This window comes from Pelecanus crispus, chromosome 9 (genome assembly GCF_030463565.1).
Source record: "Pelecanus crispus isolate bPelCri1 chromosome 9, bPelCri1.pri, whole genome shotgun sequence".
Taxonomy (NCBI): Eukaryota; Metazoa; Chordata; class Aves; order Pelecaniformes; family Pelecanidae; genus Pelecanus; species Pelecanus crispus.
Window position 1 is genome coordinate 19928464 of NC_134651.1, and position 26929 is coordinate 19955392.

General features: G+C 47.4%; 1 protein-coding gene across 1 annotated transcript; it reads left to right on the forward strand.

Moving 5' to 3' along the window:
* Nucleotides 1-8214: 8214 nt before the first annotated feature.
* IRS1 (insulin receptor substrate 1) lies at nt 8215-11874 on the forward strand. The gene has a single exon (XM_009490907.2). The coding sequence runs from the start codon at nt 8248-8250 to the stop codon at nt 11872-11874; it is 3627 nt and encodes a 1208-aa protein (XP_009489182.2). The 5' UTR covers nt 8215-8247.
* The last annotated feature ends 15055 nt before the right edge of the window (nt 11875-26929 follow it).

Sequence of the window (26929 nt, forward strand, 5' to 3'; positions counted from 1 at the left end):
TTGGAACAATCAATCCTTTTTCACCTTCTCCATGCCAGTAATGATATTTCTGGATATCTATCACATCGTTTCTCAGGCATTCTTTTTCCAGCCTGAAATATCTTAGTCTGCTAGTTCAGTTTGAGCTCTCTTTGATCATCTACTCATCTTTTTCCAATTCTTTGATATTGTTTTCAAGACCAGAAAGTAGAATTTTTCCACAGTAGGCCAGGACAAGGTGCACAGTGTATTATGCAACTAAAAAAGTTGTTCTCTATTTTGTTTTCTCTCCTTTATGTGATAATTCCTAATGTTCTATTTGCTTTTTGACTGCATAAGAGTATCGAGCTGATATTTTCATAGACCTACCTCTTACAATTCCAAGAGCTTCTTCTGAGCTTAACTCAGACCCTGTCACTGAATGTGTAAAGTCAAATTGCTTTTTCCTGCTTGCGTTTACGCTTACCATTTTATTGTGCAGCATCACATAGTGTCATGAGGCTTTTCTGCAACTGTTTGAACGTTTAGTAATTCTTTGAAAGAGCAGAGACCAAGAAAGTATGTTCCATTTGTGATCAGCAGGCCATGATTAAGCTTGATCCTTTCACACAGGTGAAAGCTCAAGGAACCCTGAATCACAGCTGGAGCCTGTGAAATGAGTCCGTGCCTTCCCAGGACGATAAAAATCAGGAAATTTTGTCCACTATCACTGGACATAAGTTGGGTCTTTAGATAAGCTCAACTGCTAAACTCTTTGAAAAACACAGTAATACTCCTTTTTCTCTAGAACCCATTGCTTACTCTTTTGCTCTGCTATCCCATTTTCTGTCCCCCATTCCTGATTAACACTACTGAGAAATCAGTCATGATCAAACACCAGCAGCACATCCTGCTTGGAAGTAATCAGCCCTGAGACCAGACTGCAGCGCAAGGACTAGCAGCAAAGAGAGACGGTCACAGGCAGCTTCCTTATGGCCAAAGGAAGGATCTCTGACTTCATGCTGCACACTTTCCATGCAGCTTCTGACACAGTGGACCCCAAAGTACAGTGAACCCACCTCAGTGGCATGGAGTAGGAGCAGATGGGTCAGCAAAGCCCGGCTCCATTCGCTCCTCTCCAGCAGAGCGAGCAGACAGGTAGCTGATTCTTGCCTCAGAAGGCTCTCACCCATGGGATCCTGTAGGGATCAACACCTTTTCTCCTTTTCTTCTGTAATTGCTACATACCACTGTGCACAATAACACGCACATTACCTTCTGCTTTATCTATCATCCGTGGTTAAACACTGTGACACCTAAAAGATTAAATAAAGCTGACTCTGAGCAAGATCAAGACTTGCTGCTATTACCAAGTAACCGTAGACAAAACCTTCTATTTGGCTTTGATTTTCATACCTCTGTGGACTTTGCCACAGTAGTAAAAACCAAAACAAACCCCCATGGACTTATGAAACTCCTTTCCTCAGTCAGAAACTGCTTGAGACCATTGCTTTAAGCCATGCACAGACAAAAATTATTATAAATTGGATAAAAGTTTCTGTAACTTCCCTTTTGAAATTCATGGTCCAGGCAATTTTGTCTGTGGCGAAGGAGACAGAATTAAAGCCAAAAAAAAAAAAAGTCTGTGAAGCATCAAAACCTTTTCTGAACGTATTACAAGATGGGAATCTAAAGATAATAGATGCAGAGCTAAAGGCTAATCAGTGTAGTCTGGGAATTATCCAAAAGTATTGCTTATCTTCCTGTTAGTTTGGTGATACTTCAGTGGGATATCCACATTCCCCAGTGGAAAGCATAGCAATGATGTTTTATGTTTTCTGTCTTCTTTAAACAGAGACATAAGAAGGTACATAGGGAGCTAGAAAAATACAAAAAAAAATGAGCTGTATGAATTAATAGTGTGTTTTTTAAGAGGAAAGCTTGTTAATTGATCACTAGAACAAAACTTAAATATTTCATGTAATTAATATATGTGCTCTGTCTAAATGCTGATATGAATAAAACTGTTTTTTATACATGAACTGGAGAACACACTATAGAAACAATCCTAATAAGTGAGGTATGGAAACGATGACTTAGACTTTTCTAGTTCTCTAGTTTTCTGTGATACAGTGGAATACAGCTGCTAACAATCAGATACGCTTACTGTTCGTAACATAATACATTTGAAGATTCTAATTAGTCATTCCGTATGTGTTCTTGATTTGCCTCAAAGAGAGGACAGTAGAAGTTGGGGATGTAAGTTCTGTTGTTTTGCATTTCCACTGTAATCATGATATTCCTACCATTCCTTTCATAGAGAAATTAAACACCTTGTTTACTTAAGTAATGATTTAACTAGTTTAGAGTCAACCACTCTATTTTTGAAGGAGGGGTTACGCAAGTTTCATCCTTACTGTTGAATGTAGAAAAGTAAATACCACAAATGAGCTTAAACAAATAAAATATGCAATCAAATCAACCTTGGAACAAAAGCCAGAACATAACTGTGTCGATGTGATGGGAGGGACAGAGAGCCGGACTCTTCTCCATGGTGCTCAGTGTCAGGACAAAAGGCAATGGGCACAAACTGAAATCCAGGGAATTCTGTTCAAATGTAAGAAAAATCTTTCTTGCTGTGAGGGTGGTCAAACACTGGAGCAGGTTGCCTGGAGAGGCTGTGGGATCTCCACTTGTGGAGACATTAAAAGCCCAGCTGGACAAGGACCCAAGCAACTTGCTGTGCTTTACCCTGCTTAAAATAGGGGTAAGGGAGTGGACTAGACAATCTCCAGAGGTCCCTCCCAACCTCATCTACTCTGTGATTCTGGTTTCTGTCACCAGCTTGCCCTGCTCACCTTGTCTGAGTGCAATAGGAGTGGGCTGCAGTTGGGGAGGTCACTGCCCCTTGGCACCCAGCTCCCCTTCCCTTGCAGAGCAGCTCATTCTTCCAGCTCTTCCTGCTCCCTGGATTCAATCTTGGAAGGAGATGGAAGAAAATAATGTTCAGAAAGTTTTGATTTCCTGACCTGTTGTTTTTTCATGAGATTCTGTCCACAACTAGAGTTTTTTTACAACTGTTTTAACTGAAAAGTTGGATGTGGAAGATGAGATCAAGTGTTTTAGGAGCAGCTGGGATTGGACATTAGAGTAAGCAACTTGTCGGTCAGTTGGGTCCGGAAGGTGAATTGATGAACCACATGAACAAGAGTTATGCTGCTTTTCCTACAGGCTTATGGTGATGTAACTTCACCTTTGGGGAAAGTTTCTTTCAGTTTTTATCCTTGTCAGTGAGACTTTCAGTGGACCCTAAAAGTCTGGAAGAAAATAGTAAGACTAACAACCTTTTAACAGAACAGTCAGGTACATAGAAAAGTGAACAAAGTGCATTGAGATGTGTCAGAGGAGAGAAAGGTTGGAAAAAAGGGCAATAAAAGCAGGTGACAGCAGAGGGAAAAAGACCAACAGCCTATGACAGTCACCTGAAAAGATAAATGAAAAGTGGGGGTTTTTTCTTACTGCATTAAGGGTGCATGTTTAGTCTTAACTCCTACTTTCACTCCATTTTTCATTCATATGTAAAAAAAAAAAAAAACCAAACCACCAAACCCACAAGGAGGTAGAAATAAAATTTACCCAAACCCTTTTTTTTACAGCTAGCTAAGAGTCTGTATGTGAACAGGTAAAGGTGGCTTCAAGAGAAACTAGTCTTCATTGTAATTTAGAGCAGCACTACATCTTCAATTACTTTTGGATGCTCACAGTGGCCTTCCTGAGATGCTGTTCCACCAATGCAGCGTTACCAAAACACAAGTTTTGATTATCTCATGGCCCTTACCTATCTGCTGTGCCAGGTTCAGTAGTGACACAATAGAAACTAATTGTTTCAAACACTTTATGCCTCGTGGGATTACGCTATGCTAAATTCATCTTCAACCACTTACTAAGGCAGATAAAAAATGGGAACTTTGATCCTTATCTGTTCTATTACACTCTCTTCTCTACATCAAATATTGTCTCCAAAGAATGGTTGGTTCCAATATATTCTGAGGTGTGCGATCTGAACATGGGGGTGAAGGGTATTGCAGAAACTTGGTTGTATGGAATTTAGGGTTTGGACACGGATATGAAAATAGCAACCTCCATTTTGTTCATTGAAGCTGAATTTCTTGTATACAGTGATGTAGTGGGATAGCATGGGTATTTATACAAGTAATGAAATGTCTTGGTTTCTGCCAGGATATTCTAGTATGTGAACCCCTTTGCAATTCATTGCACAGCCTGAATTCTCAATAGCTCACTGTCAAAGCAGGGGGAGTATTTAAATAGAAAAAGCAAAGGTACGTTTTTCTCTTTGGTGTGCTGGTGTGCACGCTTATGTACCTTACAGAGAAGTGCAGTACTTCTGAGCTTTGGAACTCAAAGAGCAAGAAAACAATTCCAAGGTGTGGTCTGGTATGATGCAAACTATCTCTAAAAAAATAGTTTTCAAAATATGCTGGAAGTGTTAGTTATTGCCTATTACTTCTGCTGGACGAAGGACACAAATCTGTATATAAAGTTTGAAAACACTTCTGGGACATGTACTGAATCCCCTTGGAAACCAGATAAGAACAACCAAATTTCATTGTATCTGCAAAATCAATTATTATTGAAGAGAATGTTCCCAAGGTGAATCGAGCACATTTAAATACACCATCTGCCCACATACTGTGGACAGGACATGTTATGAATGGAATGAAGCTGCATCAAGGTAAGCTCAGACTGGACATTAGGAAAAGTTTTTTCACTGAGAGGGTGGTTGGTCACTGGAACAGGCTCCCCAGGGGAGCATCTGGACAATGCTCTTAGTCATATAGTTTAATTTTAGGTAGTCCTGTGAGGAGCACGGAGTAGGACTCGATGATCCTTATGAGTCTCTTCCAACTCGAGATATTCTATGGTTCTAGGACTATCTCCTGCTTTTACCCTCAAATCCGTGTTCCCTTGTGCAAGACAATGCAAATCAGGTGGTTATTATCCTCCATCAAGAAATCATTTCACTTACATGTGCATATCAGTGTATCACTTGCCAAGGGAAAAAATGGGGCAGAGCAAATACAAGTTATTGTTTAATAGTAATAACCTTACCTACTATAAGCAAAATGTTTAATTAAAAAAAAAACCAGTGCTACATATATTCTGTGCACAAACATGCATTCCTATGGTTGTGGAGGGACAGGGAGAGGAGGTTTAGGAGCTCTCCTCTTGCCACAGTACCCGCTGCCTTTTTCACGTGTACAGAGCAAGCAACATGTGTGTATGGTGATGGTGCCCTCTGCCCACAAAACATACCTTGTCATTACTGGCAGCCACCATAGCTGATCGTAATATGCCTTGAGGCTGCAGTTCTGTCCCACAGCTCCATGGCATGGGCTGGGGGAGCAATTTCCTGCCATTCTACTTGTTGAAGATCGAAATATGTTTGGTTTGTAGTAAGCTTTATCTCAAGGTATGTATAATGGATTTGGTTTTGTCATGACGAACTACAGTATGAAGTGGAGGAACGAATGAGGTGATGATATAGGTGGTTGTTATAGTGTGGATTATGATTATCTTTCCTTCTCATTCCTCGTGTCTTACCAGCTAGACTCTGCTCCTACATTACAAATTGTCATCCTGTGTTTGGTAAATACGTTTAAACAATGCTGTGTTTTATGGTGTTATCTATAGGATAACACGAGAGGGTGGCTTGCAGTGCTGCCTGTTGTCCTCTCCGGGTTTTCCGTGGTTTTCTGCAACTGTTTCAGGGGAATTTATCACCTTTTGACCAGCTAAGTTCTCATCTCAAATAATGGTACAACCGTGATCTCCCTGACAACAGACTTTGTAATGCAGATGCATTAGAAAAGCCTCTAACTTATTTCTTCCATGTGTGGACCCACATAAATCCAAACAAAAGTATCACTTTTTTTGTTGCATTTCAACCTTAAAAGTAGGTACGAGCATTGCTATGGCACTTTCACTCCAGCCTGCCGCGGCAGGGCAGTGCCAGCAAAGGGCGGGTGAGAGATCTGCCGCGCTGCACGGGATACCCGGGGTCCCCTGTCAGGAGAAACGGCGCCAGGGCAAAGCCAACCAACCCACCCAAAAAAAACCCTACAACGCCCCCCGCCAACCCCAACCCCAGAAGATCATAGAATCATAGAATCGTTTAGGTTGGAAAAGACCTTTAAGATCATCCAGTCCAACCATTAACCTACACTACCAAGTCCACTCTAAGCCAGTCAAGGGTAGACTGGACTGAACCATGTCCCCAAGTGCCACATCTACCCGCTAAACCCTCCAAGCAGGTCCTCTCTCCTGAATGTAGCAGATGAACTGGGACCATTTTGAACTATCCTGGAGATGGCGGCATTGAGCAATTTATTTTCTCGGCTTGGCTTGCAACACTTGTTTCCTACTGAAGCGGCACAAGTTGCGCGTACGGTACGTTTCAGCCCTGCGAACGGCAGACGCCGCTGAACATCCCAGTTTAATTTAGCATGTAACGATTCGGGGAAGTACAGTTAACTGCTTGACACTACCCGGGAAAGCCTCCTCCGGGGATCTCTCCTCGGCCACCCTGCCGCACGCCACGGAGGCCGCGCCAAACCTCCCGCTCCTCGCCGGCGCTTTCCTCGGGGAGCGACCGCGCCGCGGCCGCGCCGCTTCGGGCCACGTATTAGCCGGAAGCGGCTGCCGAGGTGCGGAACGGGCCCCGGCCGGGCGGGGAGGGAGGGAGGGAGGGCGGGCGGCCTGCTGCCGCGGCCCCCCACCCCCGTCACGGCGGAGCGCTCGGGCCTGCCTCGCCGTGCGGGCCGGCGGCAAGGGCTGCGGGGAGGGGGGAGGGAGGCGGCTCCGCTGCCCTCCCCGCCCCGCCGGGCCCGCCGCGGCTACGGCCGCCACACTGCAGAGGCCGCCGGCGGCGGTTATAAATAACACGCCGCTGAATGGCGTCTACGCCTCCTTACTACGCGCCGCCCCCCGCCGCCGCCGTGACGGACAGGCGGCGGCACCAATGGGGGCGCGGCCCCCGGCGGGCGGTGCGGCGCGGGGCCGGGCCCGGCGGTGGCGGCCCCCGCGGCCGCGCTGAATGAGGGCAGGGAGGGAGGGCGGGGAGCGCCGGGGCGGGCCGCGGGGCCGCGGCGCTGGGCTGGCCGGGAGCCTGGCGGCGGCGGCTCCGGGGATGGTCCACGCACTGGCGCCGTCACGTGTTGTTCTCCTTGGAGTGAGCCTGAGCCGCGGCGGCGGCGGCGGCGGGCGGAGGGGGCTGGACTGGCGAGCGCGGCCCCCGCCGCCTGTTTTGGTGCGGGGCGCCGGGAAACTCCGCGAAGAAGCCGGCGGAGAGGGAGCCGCGGCGGCGGTGCCCGCTCCCCCGCCGGCCCGGGGCACGGGAGGGGGCCGCGCCGCCGGCCGCTGAGGCGCTGCCGACTGGAATGAAGAGGAGGAGGAAGAGAGGATGTTCCGTCGGCACTCGGGCTGCCTCCCCTCCCGCCGCTGCCGGGCTGCGCCGCGTGTGGAAATGGCACTTTCTCCGCCTAACGAGATGGGACTGAATGGGGTCGCCAGCCTCCTCCGCACCCACGAGCGGGAGAAGCAGCAGCAGCAACCTCGGCGCTGATATTTGGGGAAGGGGGGGGTTGCGTTGTGGGCGGCTTTTTGGGGGTTTTCTCTTTTTTCGGGGGAGGGGGGAGAGGGGGGGAGAGCAGCGTGTATTTTTGGGTGCAAAGCCCGGACTTTGCAAAACAGTCTCCGCCCCCCGGAGGATATTTAATCTGCAACAGAAATCGCTACTCGCGGAGGCAAACTTGAGACGGGGAAGGGGTGCGGGGAGCGGAGGAAGGGGACCCCCGCCCCGCTCCCGGCCCCGGCGGAGCCCGACCCCTGCGAGGGAAGATGCGTTTCTCTTTCCCGGCGGCTGCTCTTGGGACGAGACTTTCGTCTGGACTGATCGGGACTGGACTTTTTAAGGACGCGCTTACCCATCTAAGGGCGATTTGGGCATAAACAGCAACGCAAACTCTGATTTGGTGCTGGAAGCTGCCTCTGCCACTGAACAGCTGCTCTCACCCTGCTTCTGTCCCTCCCCCGTCCCGCTCTCAAAAGAGGATCCTGAGCTATTTTGCTTCTTTTTTGGTTTTGTTTTTTTTTTTTTTTTAATTGTCGTTGCATGAATTTTATTTTAGGTGGTTGCCTTTGCCAGCTGGCTTGCCTGTTTTGGGGTCTTGCGGACTGCTAGCTGCGGTAACAGCTCCACCGCCTCTCATCATGGCTAGCCCCACAGATAACAACGAGGGCTTCTTCTCAGATGTCAGAAAGGTGGGTTACTTGCGCAAACCCAAGAGCATGCATAAACGCTTTTTCGTGCTGAGGGCAGCCAGCGAGTCTGGACCCGCCCGGCTGGAGTATTACGAGAATGAGAAGAAATGGAGACACAAGTCAGGGGCCCCCAAGCGCTCCATCCCACTAGAAAGCTGCTTCAACATCAACAAACGGGCTGACTCCAAGAACAAGCACCTGGTGGCCCTCTACACCAAGGACGAGCACTTTGCCATTGCAGCCGACAGCGAGCCTGAACAGGAGAGCTGGTACCAAGCGCTGCTGCAGTTGCACAACAGGGCCAAGGGCCACCACCACCTCCATCACCATCACCACCACCACCACAGCGATGTCACCTTTGGAGGCAGCAACGCGGGACTGGGGGAAGCAGGTGAGGACAGCTATGGTGAGGTAGCCCCTGGCCCGGCTTTTAAGGAAGTTTGGCAAGTAATTCTGAAGCCTAAGGGCCTAGGCCAGACAAAGAACCTGATTGGCATCTACCGCCTGTGCCTGACTAACAAGACCATCAGCTTTGTGAAGCTGAATTCAGATGCGGCTGCTGTGGTGCTGCAGCTGCTCAATATCCGCCGCTGTGGTCACTCTGAGAACTTCTTCTTCATTGAGGTGGGACGCTCGGCTGTCACTGGGCCCGGTGAGTTCTGGATGCAGGTGGATGACTCGGTGGTGGCGCAGAACATGCACGAAACCATCCTGGAGGCCATGCGAGCCATGAGTGAGGAATTCCGGCCCCGCAGCAAGAGCCAGTCCTCCTCAAACTGTTCCAACCCCATCTCTGTGCCCCTTCGCAGCAGGCACCACGTCAACAACCCTCCGCCCAGCCAGGTGGGGCTCAGTCGCCGGTCCAGGACTGAAAGCGTCACAGCCACCTCTCCTGCGGGTGGCGGTGGTGGAGGTACGGGTGGCAAACCCAGCTCTTTCCGGGTTCGAGCGTCGAGTGACGGGGAAGGCACGATGTCGAGGCCCGCCTCTGTGGACGGTAGCCCAGTTAGTCCCAGTGCCAACCGGACCCATTCGCACAGACACCGTGGCAACTCCAGGCTCCATCCTCCGCTCAACCACAGCCGGTCCATCCCAATGCCTTCCTCGCGCTGCTCTCCTTCAGCCACCAGTCCAGTCAGCCTGTCGTCCAGCAGCACTAGCGGCCACGGCTCCACCTCCGACTGCCTGTTTCCACGGAGGTCTAGTGCTTCGGTTTCCGGCTCCCCTAGCGATGGCGGATTTATTTCTTCTGATGAGTATGGTTCCAGCCCGTGTGACTTCCGCAGCTCTTTTCGCAGCGTCACCCCGGATTCATTGGGACACACCCCGCCAGCTCGGGGCGACGAAGAGCTCAACTACATCTGCATGGGGGGGAAGGCCACCTCCTCTTGCTGCAGCCTGGCAGCCCCCAACGGCCACTTCATCCCGCGCACCTGCCACCCGCAGCAGCAGCCCCGCTACCCTAGTACGCCGTGCTGTCCTCGAGGTGGTAGCGAGGAGGCTGCCGACCTGGAGAAGGCATTCAGGAAGCGGACTCACTCTGCAGGCACTTCGCCAACCATCTCCCACCAGAAGACGCCCTCGCAGTCTTCCGTGGCCTCCATTGAGGAGTACACGGAGATGCTGCCTTCTTACCCCTGTGGCGGCGGCCGGCTGCCCTCCTACCGGCACTCGGCCTTTGTGCCCACTCACTCCTACCCGGAGGAGTGTCTGGAGATGCACCACCTGGACAGCGGCCATCATCGGACCAACTCCGCCCCGCACACGGATGACGGCTACATGCCCATGTCGCCCGGCGTAGCCCCTGTGCCCAGCGGCGGGGGGGCCCCCAAGGGCGGTGACTACATGCCCATGAGTCCTAAGAGTGTGTCGGCCCCGCAGCAGATCATCAACCCTGGCAGGGGGGGCCGACACCCTCCGGCCACGGTGGACTCCAACGGCTACATGATGATGTCCCCCAGCGGCAGCTACTCCCCCGACGGCGGCTCTGCGGGCTACGGCAAGATCTGGACGAACGGTGCCGGCCACCACCCGAAACTCTCGGTGGAGAGCAACGAAGGGAAGCTCCCCTGCGGCGGCAGCGACTACATCAACATGTCCCCGGCCAGCGGCTCCACCACCAGCACGCCGCCCGACTGCTACTTCGGGGGCGCGGGGCAGGCGGGCGTCGAGGAGGCGGCCGCCGCCCACCACAAGCCCATCTACTCCTACTTCTCGCTGCCGCGCTCCTTCAAGCACGTGCACCGGCGGGGCGGCGGCGGGCCGGCGGTGGCGGCCGAGGAGGGCAGCCCCCAGCCCCGCATCGCTCTCGGCTCCGGCCGCCTCCTCTACGCCGCCGAGGACTCCTCCTCCTCCACCAGCAGCGACAGCCTGGGCGGCGGCGGCGGCGGCACCGAGGGCGGCCCCCCGCCGCAAGCGCAGCCCCCGCGCAAGGTGGACACGGCCGTGCAGACCAAGGGCCGCCTGGCGCGACCCACGCGGCTGTCGCTGGGCGGCCCCAAGGCCAGCACCCTGCCGCGGGCCCGGGAGCAGCCCCCGCTCCTGCTGCCCCCGGAGCCCAAGAGCCCCGGCGAGTACGTCAACATCGAGTTCATCGCCGGCGAGAAGCCGGCCTTCCCCGCGGCCGCCCTGGGGCTGGGCTTGCCGCCGCCCCAGCCGCCGGGCAACGAGGGCGCCGAGGAGTACATGAACATGGAGCTGGGGCCGCCGCGGGCCCCCGGCCCCGCCGGCTTCGCCGCCGCGCGGGCGGCCCCCGCGGCCCGGCCCGGCCGAGGCGCGGCCCCCGGCGCCCGGGACTACGTGACGATGCAGCTGGCGGGCGCCGCCGCCGCCGGGGGCTCCTGCTCGGGCTGCGCCGACAGCCCTTCCCCCTGCTCGCCCGCCCTCCTGCTCAGCTACGCCGACGTGCGGGCGGGCCGCTCCGCCGCCGAGAAGCCCCCGCCGCCAGCGGCGACGGCGGCGGCTTCCCCGGAGCTGCCGCGGCCGGCGGCCGAGCTGTCGGCGGCGCCGCCGCGCTCCTCCTCCCTGCTCGGGGGCCCCGGCGCCGGCAGCGCCTTCACCCGCGTCAGCCTCAGCCCCGGCCGCAACCAGAGCGCCAAGGTGATCCGCGCCGACCCGCAGGGCGGCCGGCGGCGGCACAGCTCCGAGACCTTCTCGTCCACGCCGAGCGCTTCCCGCGGAGCGGCGGGCGGCGGCGGCGGGGGGCTCGGGGCGCCCTTCCCCTGCGGCGGCGCGGCGGCCGGCGAGGAGGTGAAGCGGCACAGCTCGGCCTCCTTCGAGAACGTCTGGCTGCGGCCCGCCGCGGGGGAGGCGGCCGGCGCCCCCGCCGCCCGCCGGGAGCCGGGGGCCGCGCCCGCCCTGGAGAACGGGCTCAACTACATCGACCTGGACTTGGTGAAGGACTTCAGCCACCGCCGCCACCACCACCTGCGCCCCGCCGCCGAGGGCGCCGCGCTGCCGGGGGGGAAGCAGCCGCCGCCGCCGAAGCCCCCGGGCCAGCCCCGCGGGAGCGGCCACTCCAGCGACGACCTAAGCGCGTACGCCAGCATCAGCTTCCAGAAGCGGGAGGAGATGTAGGAGCCGGGCGCCCGCCGGGGAAGGTGAGCCGGGGGCGGGGCGGGGGGGAGCCGCGGCTGCGCTGAGGGAGCTGAGCGGCCCCGGGCCCCGCTGTGAGGGGAGAGCGCCGGGGTGGCGGCGAGGGGCGGCGGCTGGGCCGCTCCGTGCGATTTCCCCCCGCGGGGGCTCGCCAGCTGGCAGAGCGTGGCTCGGCGGGGCGGGCTGGCGGCCGGCGGCACCCGGGCCGGGTTAGGGCCCTTGCGCGTTTCGGCTTGAGCGGCTGCAGCCTGGTTTAGTGGCAGAAGCATCCGGAGCGGGCGCCCCTGCAGCCTGGTTTAGTGGCAGAAGCATCCGGAGCGGGCGCCCCTGCAGCCTGGTTTAGTGGCAGGAGCATCCGGAGCGGGCGCCCCTGCAGCCTGGTTTAGGGGCAGGAGCATCCGGAGCGGGCGCCCCTGCAGCCTGGTTTAGTGGCAGAAGCATCCGGAGCGGGCGCCCCTGCAGCCTGGTTTAGTGGCAGGAGCATCCGGAGCGGGCGCCCCTGCAGCCTGGTTTAGTGGCAGAAGCATCCGGAGCGGGCGCCCCTGCAGCCTGGTTTAGTGGCAGGAGCATCCGGAGCGGGCGCCCCTGCAGCCTGGTTTAGTGGCAGAAGCATCCGGAGCGGGCATCCCTGCCCGCTCCGGATGCTTCTGCCACTAAACCAGGCTGCGGCCGCTCAAGCCGAAACGCGCAAGGGATGCTCCACGGGATGCTGCGATGCTGCGCTTACCGTGTCGCCACGCTTCTTCACTTCTCAGAACTGGGTGCGCTTCAGAAGGGCGTGTGGGGAAGGGGGGAAGTGAATTAGCTACAGCGTAGAGCTGGAAACCGGAGACTCCCATCGCAATCCTAGTTCCATCAGTAATCACTCTTGCGGCCAAGCGTAAAGTGGTCAGCCGTGCCGTGTGCGTGGTTGCTTTCCTGTGTGCAAAACATGGCTAAGGGCATGTACCTCACAGGGCTGTGATGAGTGTCAGTTCAGTTTTGTTTGGAAGGTGTTTGGAACTTGAAAAAGAGCATCCTGTCGCTTGCGTTTCGACTGACAGCGTGGCTGTCCCGTGCTCACAACAGCGTTACAAACTGTGTAAGAAATGGGCCGTACGACCTGCGTCTTTGCCATCGACTGATGTGTTCTACATTTCCTTGAAACTTTTCATTTTTAATTTGGGAAAGACTTCTGCCAGGCTGTTGCACGTCGATTACAGGCATGTAAGATGAGTAGGAGGATTTGTTGCAAGCAATGGGATGTTTCTGCTACGTTGGAACTTCATGCAGCACATAACAAATATATCTTTTCTGGAGCTCACAGAGTACAGTGCACCTGTGTGAGTCCTTTCATGAAAGGTGAAGACTGTTTTGGTGTAGACAAGCACTAGTAGATAGCTACCCGGTTAATCTTGTTGCAACACTCAATTTTAGCGGTTTTCTACATACTTGAGCAGCAGCAATCGCAGTAGTTTAAGTAGTTATTATGAATATGTGCATTGACATTAGGGGATGAATCTCATACCACTGTTTACATCCTAAGCGTAATAAACTTACTATTTGTATTGTCTGTTCACTCGGCTCAAGGGAACGCCGAGGGCTGGTCTTGGTATGATGCCTGGGATCACGTTCACCATTTTTATACGTTTTCCCTCCTTATACCCTGAACAAAAGCAAAACAATCTCTTCACGTTTGCTACTTAGCACTTGCTGTTGTCGCCTGTTGGAGCAATACAACATTAGGTTTTAGTCTTACGTGACCTATGAATACCAGGTTAATTTCCAGGTTTGGTAAGGTTTAAGATCCGCGCAGATGTTGCTGGTCTGGTTCAAATGGTAACTGGTAGGAAATGACTATTTTTGTGGATATGTGACAGGAGTGTGCTGGCTGTCACAATAGGTGTGTGTGACCAGACTTACACTGCCACACCCTTTCTCTGTTCTGGGATGTGCTTGCAAGAGCCCGTCTAGGCTGTCTCTGAGATGATGTCTCTGAGATGCCTCTCATTACCCTGGGAATCCGTAGCTGCCTAGGGCAGCATTGGTGTTAAGAACTCTTCAGGAGGGGATCTTTGCCAGAGGATGCAGCATGTTGTGCTGTAAGTCACATTGCCAGGAGCATCACTTTTTTTTTTCCCCCTGTTGTGCGCTAAGATTGGGGGAGAAAGTGTGAGAGAAAATCCTCTGTCAGCACGTGGATAAATAATAAACGTGTGCAAGGGTATGAGAATGCGGGTCTGGGCGGGAGCAGTGTCATAACTGTTTACTTACACAGGTTTTTTCCAAATGCACTGTTTACTTCTGCTGTAGACAACTTATTTAATTGATCCTGTGCATCATCTTTAACATAAAAGCTGTGGCAATGTTCTCCATCATGGTGGTAGGTAGATACCTACTGTGATTACGCTGTTCAGTGGAGGATCAGGACGTGGAAGACCTGATATAAGAACACGCTGAAAAATACTATGCAGATGTTTTTCAGAGCAGCGTTGTGAAAGGTAGTGTCTAATAGAGTAGTTGCTGTTTGAAGTCGGTTCTTATTTCCCAAAATGAGGATGGGACTGAGCAAGCACAGCTTCTTCGGGGAGGCAGGGGAAGAGTCAGGCTATAATTATATGAGGATTTCGTAGCCATGGCTGTTCCCTTTCCCTTCCCACTATAAAGCTGTGTTAGTTGCTTATAGCTTTCTCAGACGTTAACCCTTTGGACTCTTACTTCCCAGGCTAGACTTCTTGCCATCAGCTGAAACTTTCCTCGCAAAATTCAGCCCAACTAGCTCATCTGTTGTTGAGTGTGTTAAGGAAAAAAAACCCCAACAACGTTTTCTCCGTGTTAAAACCATTTTTACAGCTGTTTTCTGACACGTCCTCTTACCTTTTTTGCTTTGGAGGTGGAACTTAGGTTTGGCAGGGGAATCAGCCCATGTAGGTTATACCTTATGCCGTTCTCGAGAAAATCTGCCTGGAGGTGAGTGATTTACAGGCCTGCAAACACTCTGTTTGCACATGCCTGAAAAAGTTGCTGAGCACCTTCAGCTAAACCGTTCTCCTGAAAACTCCATGTGCAGTGAGGGTGCTCCAGTCCCCCGAAGCTTTGCGTGCCCTTTCCAACGAGCAGTGAGCAGGCTGTGCTGCCTCAGCCTCAGCCAGCTTCCCCCCCGTGCTCCTCCTGGCAGGTGAGGCTGTTCAGGCTCTGGCTGAGAGCAGGGAGGCTGTGGGAGTTGTTTCTCCTGTCAGTGTCTGAGCAACCTGAAAGAGGAAGGAAAAGCTGCTTGGTATGTTTGCGGGTAGGACGGAGAGGAGAGAACATCCGGACCTGGGAAGGGAGAGGTGAAGCTGCAGGTATCAGAAGAAGGGATGGGGAAGGCAGCATTAAGTATCCTTTCTTTGCTCTCCATCTCTTTCATGGGTTATTATTTACACTTTTAATCTCGGAAGTCGCAAAAGGGCTGCACGTGTTCTTTTTTTTTTTTCTTCCTCTCCATAGAGCAGCCTTCCACCCACCCCAAAGGCCAAAACTATCTGGATAACTCTTGTTTTATCCATTCTGGAATTTTCTTTTGTTCCAGACTACAAGACAAGGACCCCACATGTTGGCCATTCATCTCCTAATGGGTAAAATGATTGTTGCTGCTTTGCTGCAAGCTAGCTAACTCCTATCTTCTTCCCTGCTCCCCTGTCCTCCTCCCCCAGCCATCTCCAGGTTGCTCAGGCCTTACATTCTGATGTATTTTTAACCTCTTTCAAGTGTATTTATTTCTCCTAACGTTAAAGATACTGGCTGAAATAATGACATTGTTTTCCACATTTAATTAAAAAACATTTCTCGCGCACCCACAACATTCCTCTGCACTCTCCAATCCCATTGCCTTCCCCGTCACATATTCTTGGCTGTTTCCAAAGAGCTGGCCCTGCCCTAGCCTTTCTAGTTCTCTTCTCTCATCTTGTTAAAAGTGCAGTGGTTTCAGTGCAGCTGTGCGTGCTCCCCGGCCCAAATGCTTCCCTCCACTTCAGAGAACTGGGTACTGGCGTGTGTGCCTAGCCCAGCTGGTGACTCCTTGGTGCTTGGATCCTCTGCTAAGTGGACTGTTACGCTGTAGCTGGAAGGCCACGGCACTGCAGCGGCCAAATCACGCTGGGAAACACCAGCCTATGACATGGAGAAAGTGAGGAGAGGGGAGAGCAGTGTTGCTCTAAGGCGTTTTCCTTCTGCTTCGAGTTTTGCAGGCACAGAGGAGCGGATGTTGTGGATATGCTGTGGATCCTGCTTTTGGGATTGCTGTGAGAAGAGAAGGCTCCTAGAATGAGCAGGGGTTTTGAAGATGAACCGCTGATAGCTTGTGTTCTGAGTACATAGTAAAAAAATATTCCAAAAAGGAAACCATTAGACGTTGGCTCTGGAGAAACAGGAAAGGCTGTAGTAGGATAGTAGCATGAATCCAGGTATATGGCTTTGATCTTCGGAGGTTCAAAGCAAAGCCATTATTCCCCTCATTTCCATTTTGCTGATGAGTCTGAGAACTCGTGAAAGTCAGTGCTAATAGCACCATAGTGTGAGCAAGTGGTAACTTGGCTCACTCGCAGCTTTAATGATGCCTATTTTACCCGGTGCATGGGTGGTTTGGGTTTTTTTGGTGATGTAAGAAAATGGAATACAGTATAATGGGAATACAGTACACTGTATCTGTATGGTTGTCATGCCTTTTGTCTGGTTCCAGTTAAAGCAAAGCACTACTAAGGGGAAGAGTTAAACATTTGTTTGGGTCTCATGAAAATACACGTGATGGTAAACAGAAAATTACTCATGTAATTCTGGTATAATACGCTTGGAATTTTTTTTTTGTTGGGACACTGCTTGCTTTTTTATTTTATCTCTTTAATAGTTTTCAATAGTTGGTTTTGTTTCCTCAAGTTAAAAACTTAAGGTGGAATGACTGAAACACAGCAAATGCCAAAACAAGATGTGTTTTTTGGGGGACGTTGTTTCCAGAACTGAAAGAACAGAAGTTTTTGTACTTTTGGGTCAGCACCAAGGGTTATGAAGGGTTATGAATTTACACCAGTAAGTTATGAAAGTTTTTCATGCTGTATGGTATTACTGTAGACAGAACAGTGCATTTCTTACTGTATGCACACACCAGTTTTTCCCCATACCTAATTATTTGCTAAAGTTGAGCCTGTGTGTCCACATACTTGTGTATTTGCAGTTCTCCTGCTTAACAAGACCACAAGCTTGTAATTAATGTTTTGGGGTTTTTTGAGGGTTTGTTGGGGTTTTTTTGTTTTGTTTTGTTTTTTGTAATTTAGACAGTAGATCGGTTCTTTTAATCTAGCTGCATTAAATTGTAGTATTGATTATTTCCCAACCCCCACCTTGATTTTAGTGACAAGTTTCTTGGGACTGTATGATTTATAAACCGGTTCAGTCGATTATGAATTACTCTCTGGACTTCTTTGGCACATAGGTTTCATATTTAGTCAATGTTTAAACTGGTTTCTGGATGTGGTTTACATTTGAAAATGAAACAGGACATTTCAGGGCAAGGATAGTGCTCATTTTTAACTAGCAACTGTGGAGAGATCATATGTTTCCTTAGATAACACTTGTAAATAGAGAATTACAATTCTTAAATAAAATGCGACAAGCAGCTGTGGAGTAGGAACGTTATTTGACCAATATCTTCAGTATGTTGCGTTGTTTCAGGAGTGCTTTGTAATAGCTGAAATTTTGATATTCATTAGGACTATACAGTTTTCATGACTTCATAAATACATGAATGCACGTACTGAAAGTAAAATGTACTTGAATATTCTTTTGAACAAGTTGCAGTAACTGTATAATAGCTTGTTTGTGAAGAAGGTGGGGTGGTTTTTTCCAGTTTATTGAAGCTCTGAAAGTGGATCTGTTCAGTACTGATTATTGTGCAAATAAAGTCACTAGAGAACATAAACTTTAAAAAAAAATATTTTGATGTCCAGTGATATGGAAGAGAAATAGATACTCTTTCCCACAACTGATTTGATACTAGATTTAACCTCTGTGCCAGGTTTAATTGGAAAGTAATTATCGAGTTTGATTGACAGAGTTATGAAATACAGTACTCTTAAGAGAGAGGAGGGAAGAGGGGGGAGATGGTCTTCAGGGGACTCATGCTGCGGCTGGAAGAGAGACCATGGGATGCTGACATAAGATAGCGGAGAATTAGAGGTACAGGCTGGGGCATGGTTGTAGAGGCTGGTATGGGAGGGAGATGGAAATGAGACATAGAGATTACTTAGGGGACCCAGAGAAACTGTGGTATGATGACATGGGTGGAGAGAATTGCAAGGTGTTCGTGATCTGAAGGGAATTGCATGGTGGTATGCGAAAGTTTGAGGATGAGTATAGAGAAATGCAGAGAGCCTGGATATATATATACAGAGAGTTTATTCTAGAGGTGCTCATTTTGCATGGTACTGCAGTTTTCTGAAGGTGTTTTTACTTCTTTATTTTTCTTTTTGTCTTTATTACTGGGACAGATAACTCTGTTTAGAAAATGCATACGTTCCCTCCTTGTGACTAGATTTTTTTTTTTTTTTTTAATATTATTTGGATATTCTGCTGATCTTAACAGGATGATGTGCATGGTAAGGTAAGCAGAATTTGCCTCCAGCTCTTCTTTCCTGAATTCTTTGTCTTCTGGCATCCCTGTCACAACCACAGCAGTGAACTGCAGGTAGGAATCTGAATTAAGTACAAGATAAATAAGAATGAGTGAATTTTAACATTAAACCCCCTTGTTTTTGTAAAATATGTATAATGAAAGAGAACTATGTTCACACAGTTGTTTTTAGCTGCAGTATTTTGTTCTTTACACTCTACTACTTGGATAGTTATAAATTTGATTAAAAGTGAGGTTCATTAGTTTCATAATTTGACTTAAGGATTAGTTAAGTATAGATTCCTGTAAAATTGTTCAGTTTAAAGAATATCTTGTAAAAGAAAATTTCACATGGCAAAATTATTGTGGCTTGTTACAGGAGATCTTGTGGTTTTCATTTTGTGGTAAGAGCAGCAACACAAATGTGTTAATATTAACAAATACATCTGAATTCCCAATTTGTCAGAATGCTAAAAGCTGGCTTTTGGTCATCTGTATGTAATCTGATCTGTTAGAATACCTATTCAAAAAAGCATTATTCTATTTTTACATCATTCTGGATTTTTGATAAGTGGTCATCATGATGATTATTATTCTGAATACATGGGGTAAAGGCAGTAAAAGAGAGGTGTCGGTAACTTAAAAAAAAAGATTCTCAAGTTTAACAGCTTTACTCTCCACTTACAGAAATGATGAAAAATATAACAAAAGCCAAAGTGTGAACAGATAAAGGAGATTTAAATAAGCTTGGCACTCTTAGCTAACTAAAAGATGTCTTGATATATATCTCTCTGATCATGTTTGACATATCTAGGTCATGTTCTCTGAAGACTCTTATTAGAGATTTAACCTTGGGTAATTGAAAAGTGTATTTTCTTCAGAGTAGTTTTTGATCAGGTAGGTGAGACAGTGAAAGTTTGTGTGTGTTCAACTGCTTGTAATAATTTGGGAGTCTAGTTAAAAGATCTGGTGTCAGCCACCTGAGCTGTAAGGTGAGACGTACCGTTCCCACGGTATATCACGGAAGATTTGCTTGTGTACGTTTTGTCAACTGTTGTAAAATTCCATTTTTTTGGAAGCTTGGGATGTGGAAGAAATGACCTCTTAAATTTTCAAACAAGATACACTTCAGGAGGAATGGAGTTACGTTGTACACTTTACAGCTAGTAGAGCTGTTGAAGTGTACTTGTACATTTGAACTGTCTGATGACATATGTTATAAAATGCAGGAAGGACATAGTCTGGGAACATCTACAACTTTAATTTACTGTGTTTCTTTCCGGCCCCCCCCCCGGTGTAAGTTGGATATTTGTAACCCACTAGGGTACCTAAGCATTGGACAAGCTTTCTTTGAAATACACAATCTGTGTGAATAGAAAAAATGTGACTTATCTATCAGCCTTGGTTCTTGTCCAATTTCAGCAGTCCGGCTTTTGGTGCACAAATATTTGTTAAGACATAACTATGGGGCAGCAACTCCATAAGCTGGCTTTGCCAGTCAATAAAATAGGTAACTAGTCTGTGAACAGGAGCTTTCCTAAAATGGAACGTTCCCTGAAGGAGTAAAAAGCTCTAGCACATGAAGTGGAGGAGACCAAGCCACTGATTGTACGGGTTCCTTCTGCCCTTACTTCACTGAACTGTAGACTTAAAAAAAAAAACCCAAAACCCAAATCCAACCCAAAGCTGCCCTTCATTCTCCTCACAAGGTCCTGGACATCTTTACCTCGCTAGTAACATCATGTTTAAATGCTGTGCCCAGAGTTGTGGAGAAGCCATGTGTCTTGGTCAAGAGACTCAAAGAACCTCAGGAAGTTTAGATGGAGGTAGAAGATTGAGTTTGTTGCTCCTCTTACAGCATATCTGAGCTGGGTTCTCGCTGTTTATTGGTTTCTAAGTGAGTGACCGTAGAGGAGCGGAAGGGAGGTGGGGAGCTCAAAAAGCTGCGGCTGAAGCTGTGACTTGCTTGCTTCAGTTCTGACTCGAACTTCCCATGCCCTGTGCTGTGTACGAGAGATGCAGAAAGACGTCTAGAGCGACCGCTGATGTGTATAAGTTAGGGAATCTTTTAGATTAAATCACCGGATGGTAATTCATCTTCAGCATCGCTGGCCTTCATTTTGAAGAGAAGATTGCTGTGTTAGGAAAGGAAATTTTAACCCCTACAGAACAGGGAACAAGCAACAGGGAAAATGTCTCAGCTTCAGAGACAAATTGGGAGCTCGGAAGCCCCGTGTATGTGCTGCATACCAAGGGAGTGCTGGTGCCCAAGCATAAGTAACATTCAGTCATTTTGCTGAAATACCTTGACAATTAATAGTGCAAGGAGACTACGGTCTTCCAGTAAGTTCCCAGTTTAGTTTGATGATTCCTACGCAAGTGATCAATGAGGTGTTTGGGAGTCAGTGTCAGCAGTGATGCATGTGGTATGCAAGAGCCTTCATACTGATATTAAAAGAAGGGGGGAAAAAAAAAAAAGTCTTTCCTGGAGAAGAAACAGGTGCAACAGAATGTCTTTTGCTGCACCTACCATGACATAAGGCTGGTAATGTCTGCTGCCTTCCCTGGCATGGTGCAATGTGCTTTTTCATGGTACTTGTTCTCTAATGGTGATACCCAGAAAAAGAAAGTTTGGGCACTTCCGCTGAAACGATGGCTCTTGTTCCATTTCTGACTCTTGCAGGCACTGTAGGTAAATGATGGAGACATTGGCTGAATGGTCTCTGAAAGATGGGATTAATTTTAATTTCCTCAGAAAAGTTTGTGCTGTCATAATTACTGATTCCTTGCCTGTAATTCCTGATCACAAATTCTGAATTACTTGTTACTTCAAAATAGCAAAATGTAGCATTTATGGAGCAGAATGCTATGGAATAGTAAGGAAATAAACTAATAAGTTTTTAGTCAGTTGAGGTTAAGACGATGTTTTCTTTTTTTTTTTTTTTCCCCCTGCTTTGGAATATATCCACGAGGATTTTCCTTTCATAGTACAGTTCATGGAAGTGACCCAACAGCAGGTAGCCCAGCTGCACAGTCCTTGAAAGAGGTAGGACAGCTTGGCTTGCCCAGAGGATTTGAAATGACTCTTAGATGTCAGTGAGGTAATGTATTGCTTGTTTTGGTGGGAACAAAGATCTGTACAATGGCTCCATGAAGGGAAAAATGAGCAATACTCACCTTTTTGCGGTGATGGTAAATTCAAACTGAACCATTTTTGTCTGGTGAAAATGAAAGCGCCTAATTGAAATCCTTAGGAGGACAAAAATGTATTTTGGACAGGTAGGAATGGCTTTGTTAAAAGTGAAAAAATTGCCTCTCTTTAACCTGCTCCATTTACCATATTTTTCTTTTTGATTTCTTTGCTTGCAAAGCACAGGCACAGTATACCATCCTTTCAGGCTTTGCTGTGTTACGGTATTTTTAGCACTTGATCCACTTTTGATTTTCTGTATTGCAGAACAAAGGGGTTTGTTTTGTTTTGTTTTAAACTAGTGGCAACTAAACTGCAGAATAATAAATATTTGTTGCCCTTTGAAAAACAAAGGGAAGTGCACCAGTACTAAATAGTTCATTGCTTGATCACATACATAAAATGAAACACAGGTAAGGAAACCCTAGCATTTCTAAAGCTTGGGTGTACTGAAAACAATTACAATCAAACGGAACTTGCTATCTACTGTATGTTGTTTAGGAATCAGGCAAAAAGCAGGCTGGCTGGCAAATCTAGGGTGTGGTCCTGCAAGATGTTTGGGCAGAGTTAAACAGCTTGCTTTACTGAAACGGGGGTCTCACCTCAGCCGCCTTTACTCTCATCTGCATGCTCCCACTGTTTCTATGTGCTGGTTCCATACAAGTAAATGGCAATTGTAGTTAGGCTGATGTGTGTTATTTAGTAACTGTTTGTATTTCCTCATTTTGCACATAATGGCATTCAAATTCCCGAGAATCAGGAAAATAAAATGTATAGAGAGGAATTTAATTTGTTTAGGAAGCTGTAGGTTGAAAACTGTAAATATTTTTCTCATTGAAAATTAATATATGTTCGTCAGTATTTTGGAAAGAATCTTGTGTTTTGTTGACTTTATCATCATCTGGTGAACATGATGCAGAACGTTCTTGAGTCCCTTGGATATCTGGGTATGGGTGGATAGCCATGTGTGATTTACATCTGTCTCACCAGTAAGAGATGAAAACAGAGGCAGATGAAACTAAATAGAGAGCAGTGATGGCAACCAAACAGCTCCAAATCGTCCCTCTTCCTCTTACAACTGCTGTGCGCACTCCTCCCTCCCACGGCTGCTTCTTGGGAGCAGAAGTTAAAGAACTGGTATCTGCTAGCATCAGTGCACTGTGTATGAACATTGTAGTTTAAACAAGTAGATGGTGAAATTTCATTCTGAAATGGATTAACATAGCTGATCGATTTATATGCAAGACGGTCTTGACAATTTAAGGTCTTTTTAAAAATGAAACGAAACTCTCAAATACATTTAATTGTTTTCTGTATTAAACTTCTTTCCCTAGCAAGCTCTGATACAAGGGAAAAGCCCTTCTGAAGGTGTGCAGGCATGTAGCTAGGGCATGTTTTTTCAGGCCTTTGAACTAGGTTAGGAATGTGTCTCAAGATGGAAGAATGAATAGTTAGTTGGTGCTTTTAGCCTCCGGGCTTGAAACTCGCAAGAGGAATGTTATTGTGTCTTCAAAGCCTGTTTCACACAAGTCTTTGTTGAGCAGGAACTTGGAAAGTCTTTGTATTATCATGCACAAAACAAAAACAGCCAGCCACCCAATTTGATCTAATTGGGCGGTGGTGGTGAGATGTTTCTTCAGTAGGAAGGCTCTGGAAAACGGGGTGCATATTTTTAAGTAGGAAATACCCTTTAGCGCGAAGGGATTGCCTACACAGACATTTACCAGCTTGATAAAACTCTCTAATTATACTGATGCAATTCCCCATATGCATATCCCCGCTTTTCCCCTCCTCTCTAGGTAGTGCTTTCCCAGGAAGAGAGCAAATATTTACATCTCTTTCTAAATTCTGTTTTGACCCTGAGGTGGTGGTAGCGCATCCCTGGAGAAGGCAAGCTGAGGTTGAGAAAGTGGGGTGGTTCAGGTTGAAGCCATTTTTGTAATGCTTTCTCAAAAAACAAACCTGAGTTCAGACTAAATGTGCTGTAATATACTAATATTACCTAAATTAAGGCAGACCTTTCAATCAACGTAGCTATCAAGTGTTTAGAGGAAATAAACCCATTGCTCTAGTGAACATGATTGGTGAAGTATCCAGAATAGGGGTTTAAGTGCTAAAAACTCATTTTTGAGAACAGCAGCTGCTTCAGTAGGTATCTGGAGAAATTTATTTTTGTTTTAGTATATGACTAGCCTAATTACATGAGTAGTTTATTCAAAGTTGAGTGAGATCAACTGGAACTAAAAAGCTAGGAAAACGGATTTCCTTTCTAAAGTTTTTTGGTTTAAAAAAATGAACTGTACTGAAGCTGAAATTTCAAAGTCCGTAGTAGCCAACCCCACTCAAGTTCACCTAAATAAAGAGGAGGCTTTAAAAAAAAAAGGAATTGTCTCTAAATGCAAGGTTTATTTTGTTAGGCAACTTCTTTATGTGTTCAGGATATTTTGTTACCTTTTTAGTGAATTGATAACTAAATACAGAGCATACTATCTTACAGTTTCATCCTGATTTTCATTCAAACACAGCTTGAAAAGTCATAAATATAAAATTTAACCAGCTAGTAAATAGTGACCTGTATTGGTCATTAATTTTCAGTCAAGAATCTGCATAAATATACACTAATGGTATTGTCTAACTAGGGACCATACCAAATGCTAAATTAAAAGGTTATATTGCAAATCAGCATGATTTAGTGGTTATCGCTCTTTGAGAATGACCATTAAGAACATAAAAAGATAAGCCTCCTCATTTACTAATCTAAATTTGATTATTTTAATCACTTTAATTTGAATTAATCCACCGTGAAGCCAAGTGTCATTATATACATGATAATTAAATATATTTGAACTGATATGATCGTGCAGAACTAAAGTGTAGGCACAGAAAAGACCTGGGTACAGGACCTTGTCTGATCCAGAGGAGGAGGAACAGGAGCAGACAATAGATGAAATGGTAGGATGTTGGGAGGGTGAGAGGAGAGGACAAAACCACAAGTACAGAGAAGTGGTGGTTAAATGTATTGAAGGGTAAGAGTGACAGGCAGGCTGTGTAAATTGGCTGGCCAGTTAGTGGGTCTTCTGTAGAAGTTTCACAAGGGTAGAGAAGGCAAAGTTGTGTAGGAAGGGGTAGAGGGGCTGAGTGAGCAGAAGGAGAAATTGGAATAATGCTGGGATGCTCAGATTTCAGTTGATGTAATTGGGCTTTAATGGCTTGAATGATACATGATCTCTTAGCTTGATAGGCTGTTATAAAATTTTAAACATAGGTATGAATGAAGTTACTTACACTGATAGCATTGTGGGATTGCAGTAGTGGAAAGCACTGATGTGCCAAGAATTGTTAGAGGAAAAAAAAAATGTGTAAGATGTTGGTAACATTTGTGTAAACAGATTTTGGAGAAGGGTTTGAATGATGATCCTTCTGCATGAGTGTGCTATGAAGTATTTCTCATCTTGGCAGGGAAGGGGAGGAATTACAATTGATGCAAATTGCTGTACCTACTTGAAGTCAATGGGACTAGGGCAGCATGCCTCAGTTTAGAATGCATCTCTAACTTTTTTTTTCTTTTTTTTTTCTGTAAGCTGTTACTTACTACACTGTTCTGTTTGAATTAATAGCAAGTGCCCATTAATTTTAATTAGCTATAGTAATGAGTTAGTTCTAAAGTGCTACAAAATGATCTGTAATTCAATGTCTAATTTATCTCCTACCTTGGGTATTTCATCTTTTCCAAAAATTCCTCTCCTGAAGATTGGTGAAATGTTTGATCTGTCTTGATCCAAGCTTGTTTACTTCTGTTTGTTACAGTAGCTCATCAGCTCTTATTCCTTTATCAAATAACTCCTGTGATGTTAATTGTGCTTTATGGATTTGGGTCACATTTCAGCATTTGCATTTAGGTTGAAGGAACAGTTAAAAACAAAAAGACTATTAGCAGGACTGCTATATGCTCAGAATAAACAGGACTGCAGAACACTTAATGATAGCCTTTGCGTTATAAGACTCCTATTGTTTCTAGAGCTTTGCAACCTGTTTGTGTTTTTACCTGATACACTCTTATTGTAGCTTCTTACTGATCTTCACTGTAACTTTTGGAGGTTTTTGTTTTGGTTTTGTGAAGTCAGGAGTGATACAAATCACCGTCTGGAATCTGTTTTCATGTGTCTGGCTTTATCCGCATATCCTGTGGTCATACAACTTCTACCATTGTTGTGACTTTCTCTGTTCTGAGTCTTTAGGCTTGGTTCATGCAGGTACATATGACAGATTCAAGGCCAGAAAGAGCTGTGATAAGTATGGGTAGTCCTTCCACTTTAGAAGCAGGATGCAGGGCGCAGCTTTGCCATCAGCTTAAAGTAATTGAAGGCCACCCTGTTGTTGCTGTCTCCTTGACCACGTGTTCCTCTAGAGAGTAGGTTGCTCACAGGCGATGGTGCAGGGGAGCACTTGGAAATGTGTTTGGGAGGGAATGCAGGACCGTTTCTCTAGGCAGCGGCTTGCTCCTAGTTTGGTTAAAACCAACTGTGAAACCTCATCTGCAGTATTCTTTCAGGCAGCATTTAAACTTCTTTTTCCCCCAGTCTGGACTTGGGTTATTTAAAACTTCGAGTGGAACACCTTATGTGATTAGTGCCTTATACTCTCCTTGAAACCACAGTTGTCTTGGCCTACACTACTGTTGCTTCTGGCCTGGGTTCTCCTTTTGCCAACTGCAGAAACTGTGTTTGAAATTGCCTGCCTGCCCCGTTGCTGTGAAACTGTGCCTTTAGTGAGGTATGATGCTGCCCAGCTGTACGTTGGCCAGAACCAGCTGTGCCACCAGTCCCTCAGCCCCAGAAGGCTTTGCAGGTGTGCTGCGTTAGAATCAGAGAGGTTTTATCAAATGGCTTTCCTCCTTCACTCACCCTGGAGCTACTACTTTTAAGTGTGAATGCAGCATAGGTGTATTTATGCTGTTGAAAAAACCACTCCTCCGTTATGGCTTGTCTGGTTCGGGTAAAAAATAGTAAGCTATATTTGAGAAAAGGCATCTTTTACTGGTGAACCTGCACCTGCTGCTTTAGTATTCATACTAGTCTAGCTGTCTATGTTAGTCATCTTCTCAAACAAACCTTTACCACCAAAACCAAAATCCACACTGACAAATTAGCCTTTCTAGGTTAGATAAGGTCTTATGTATGTGGAAAACATTTTCAGGTGAAAATGAAAAATATATGTAATGGCTT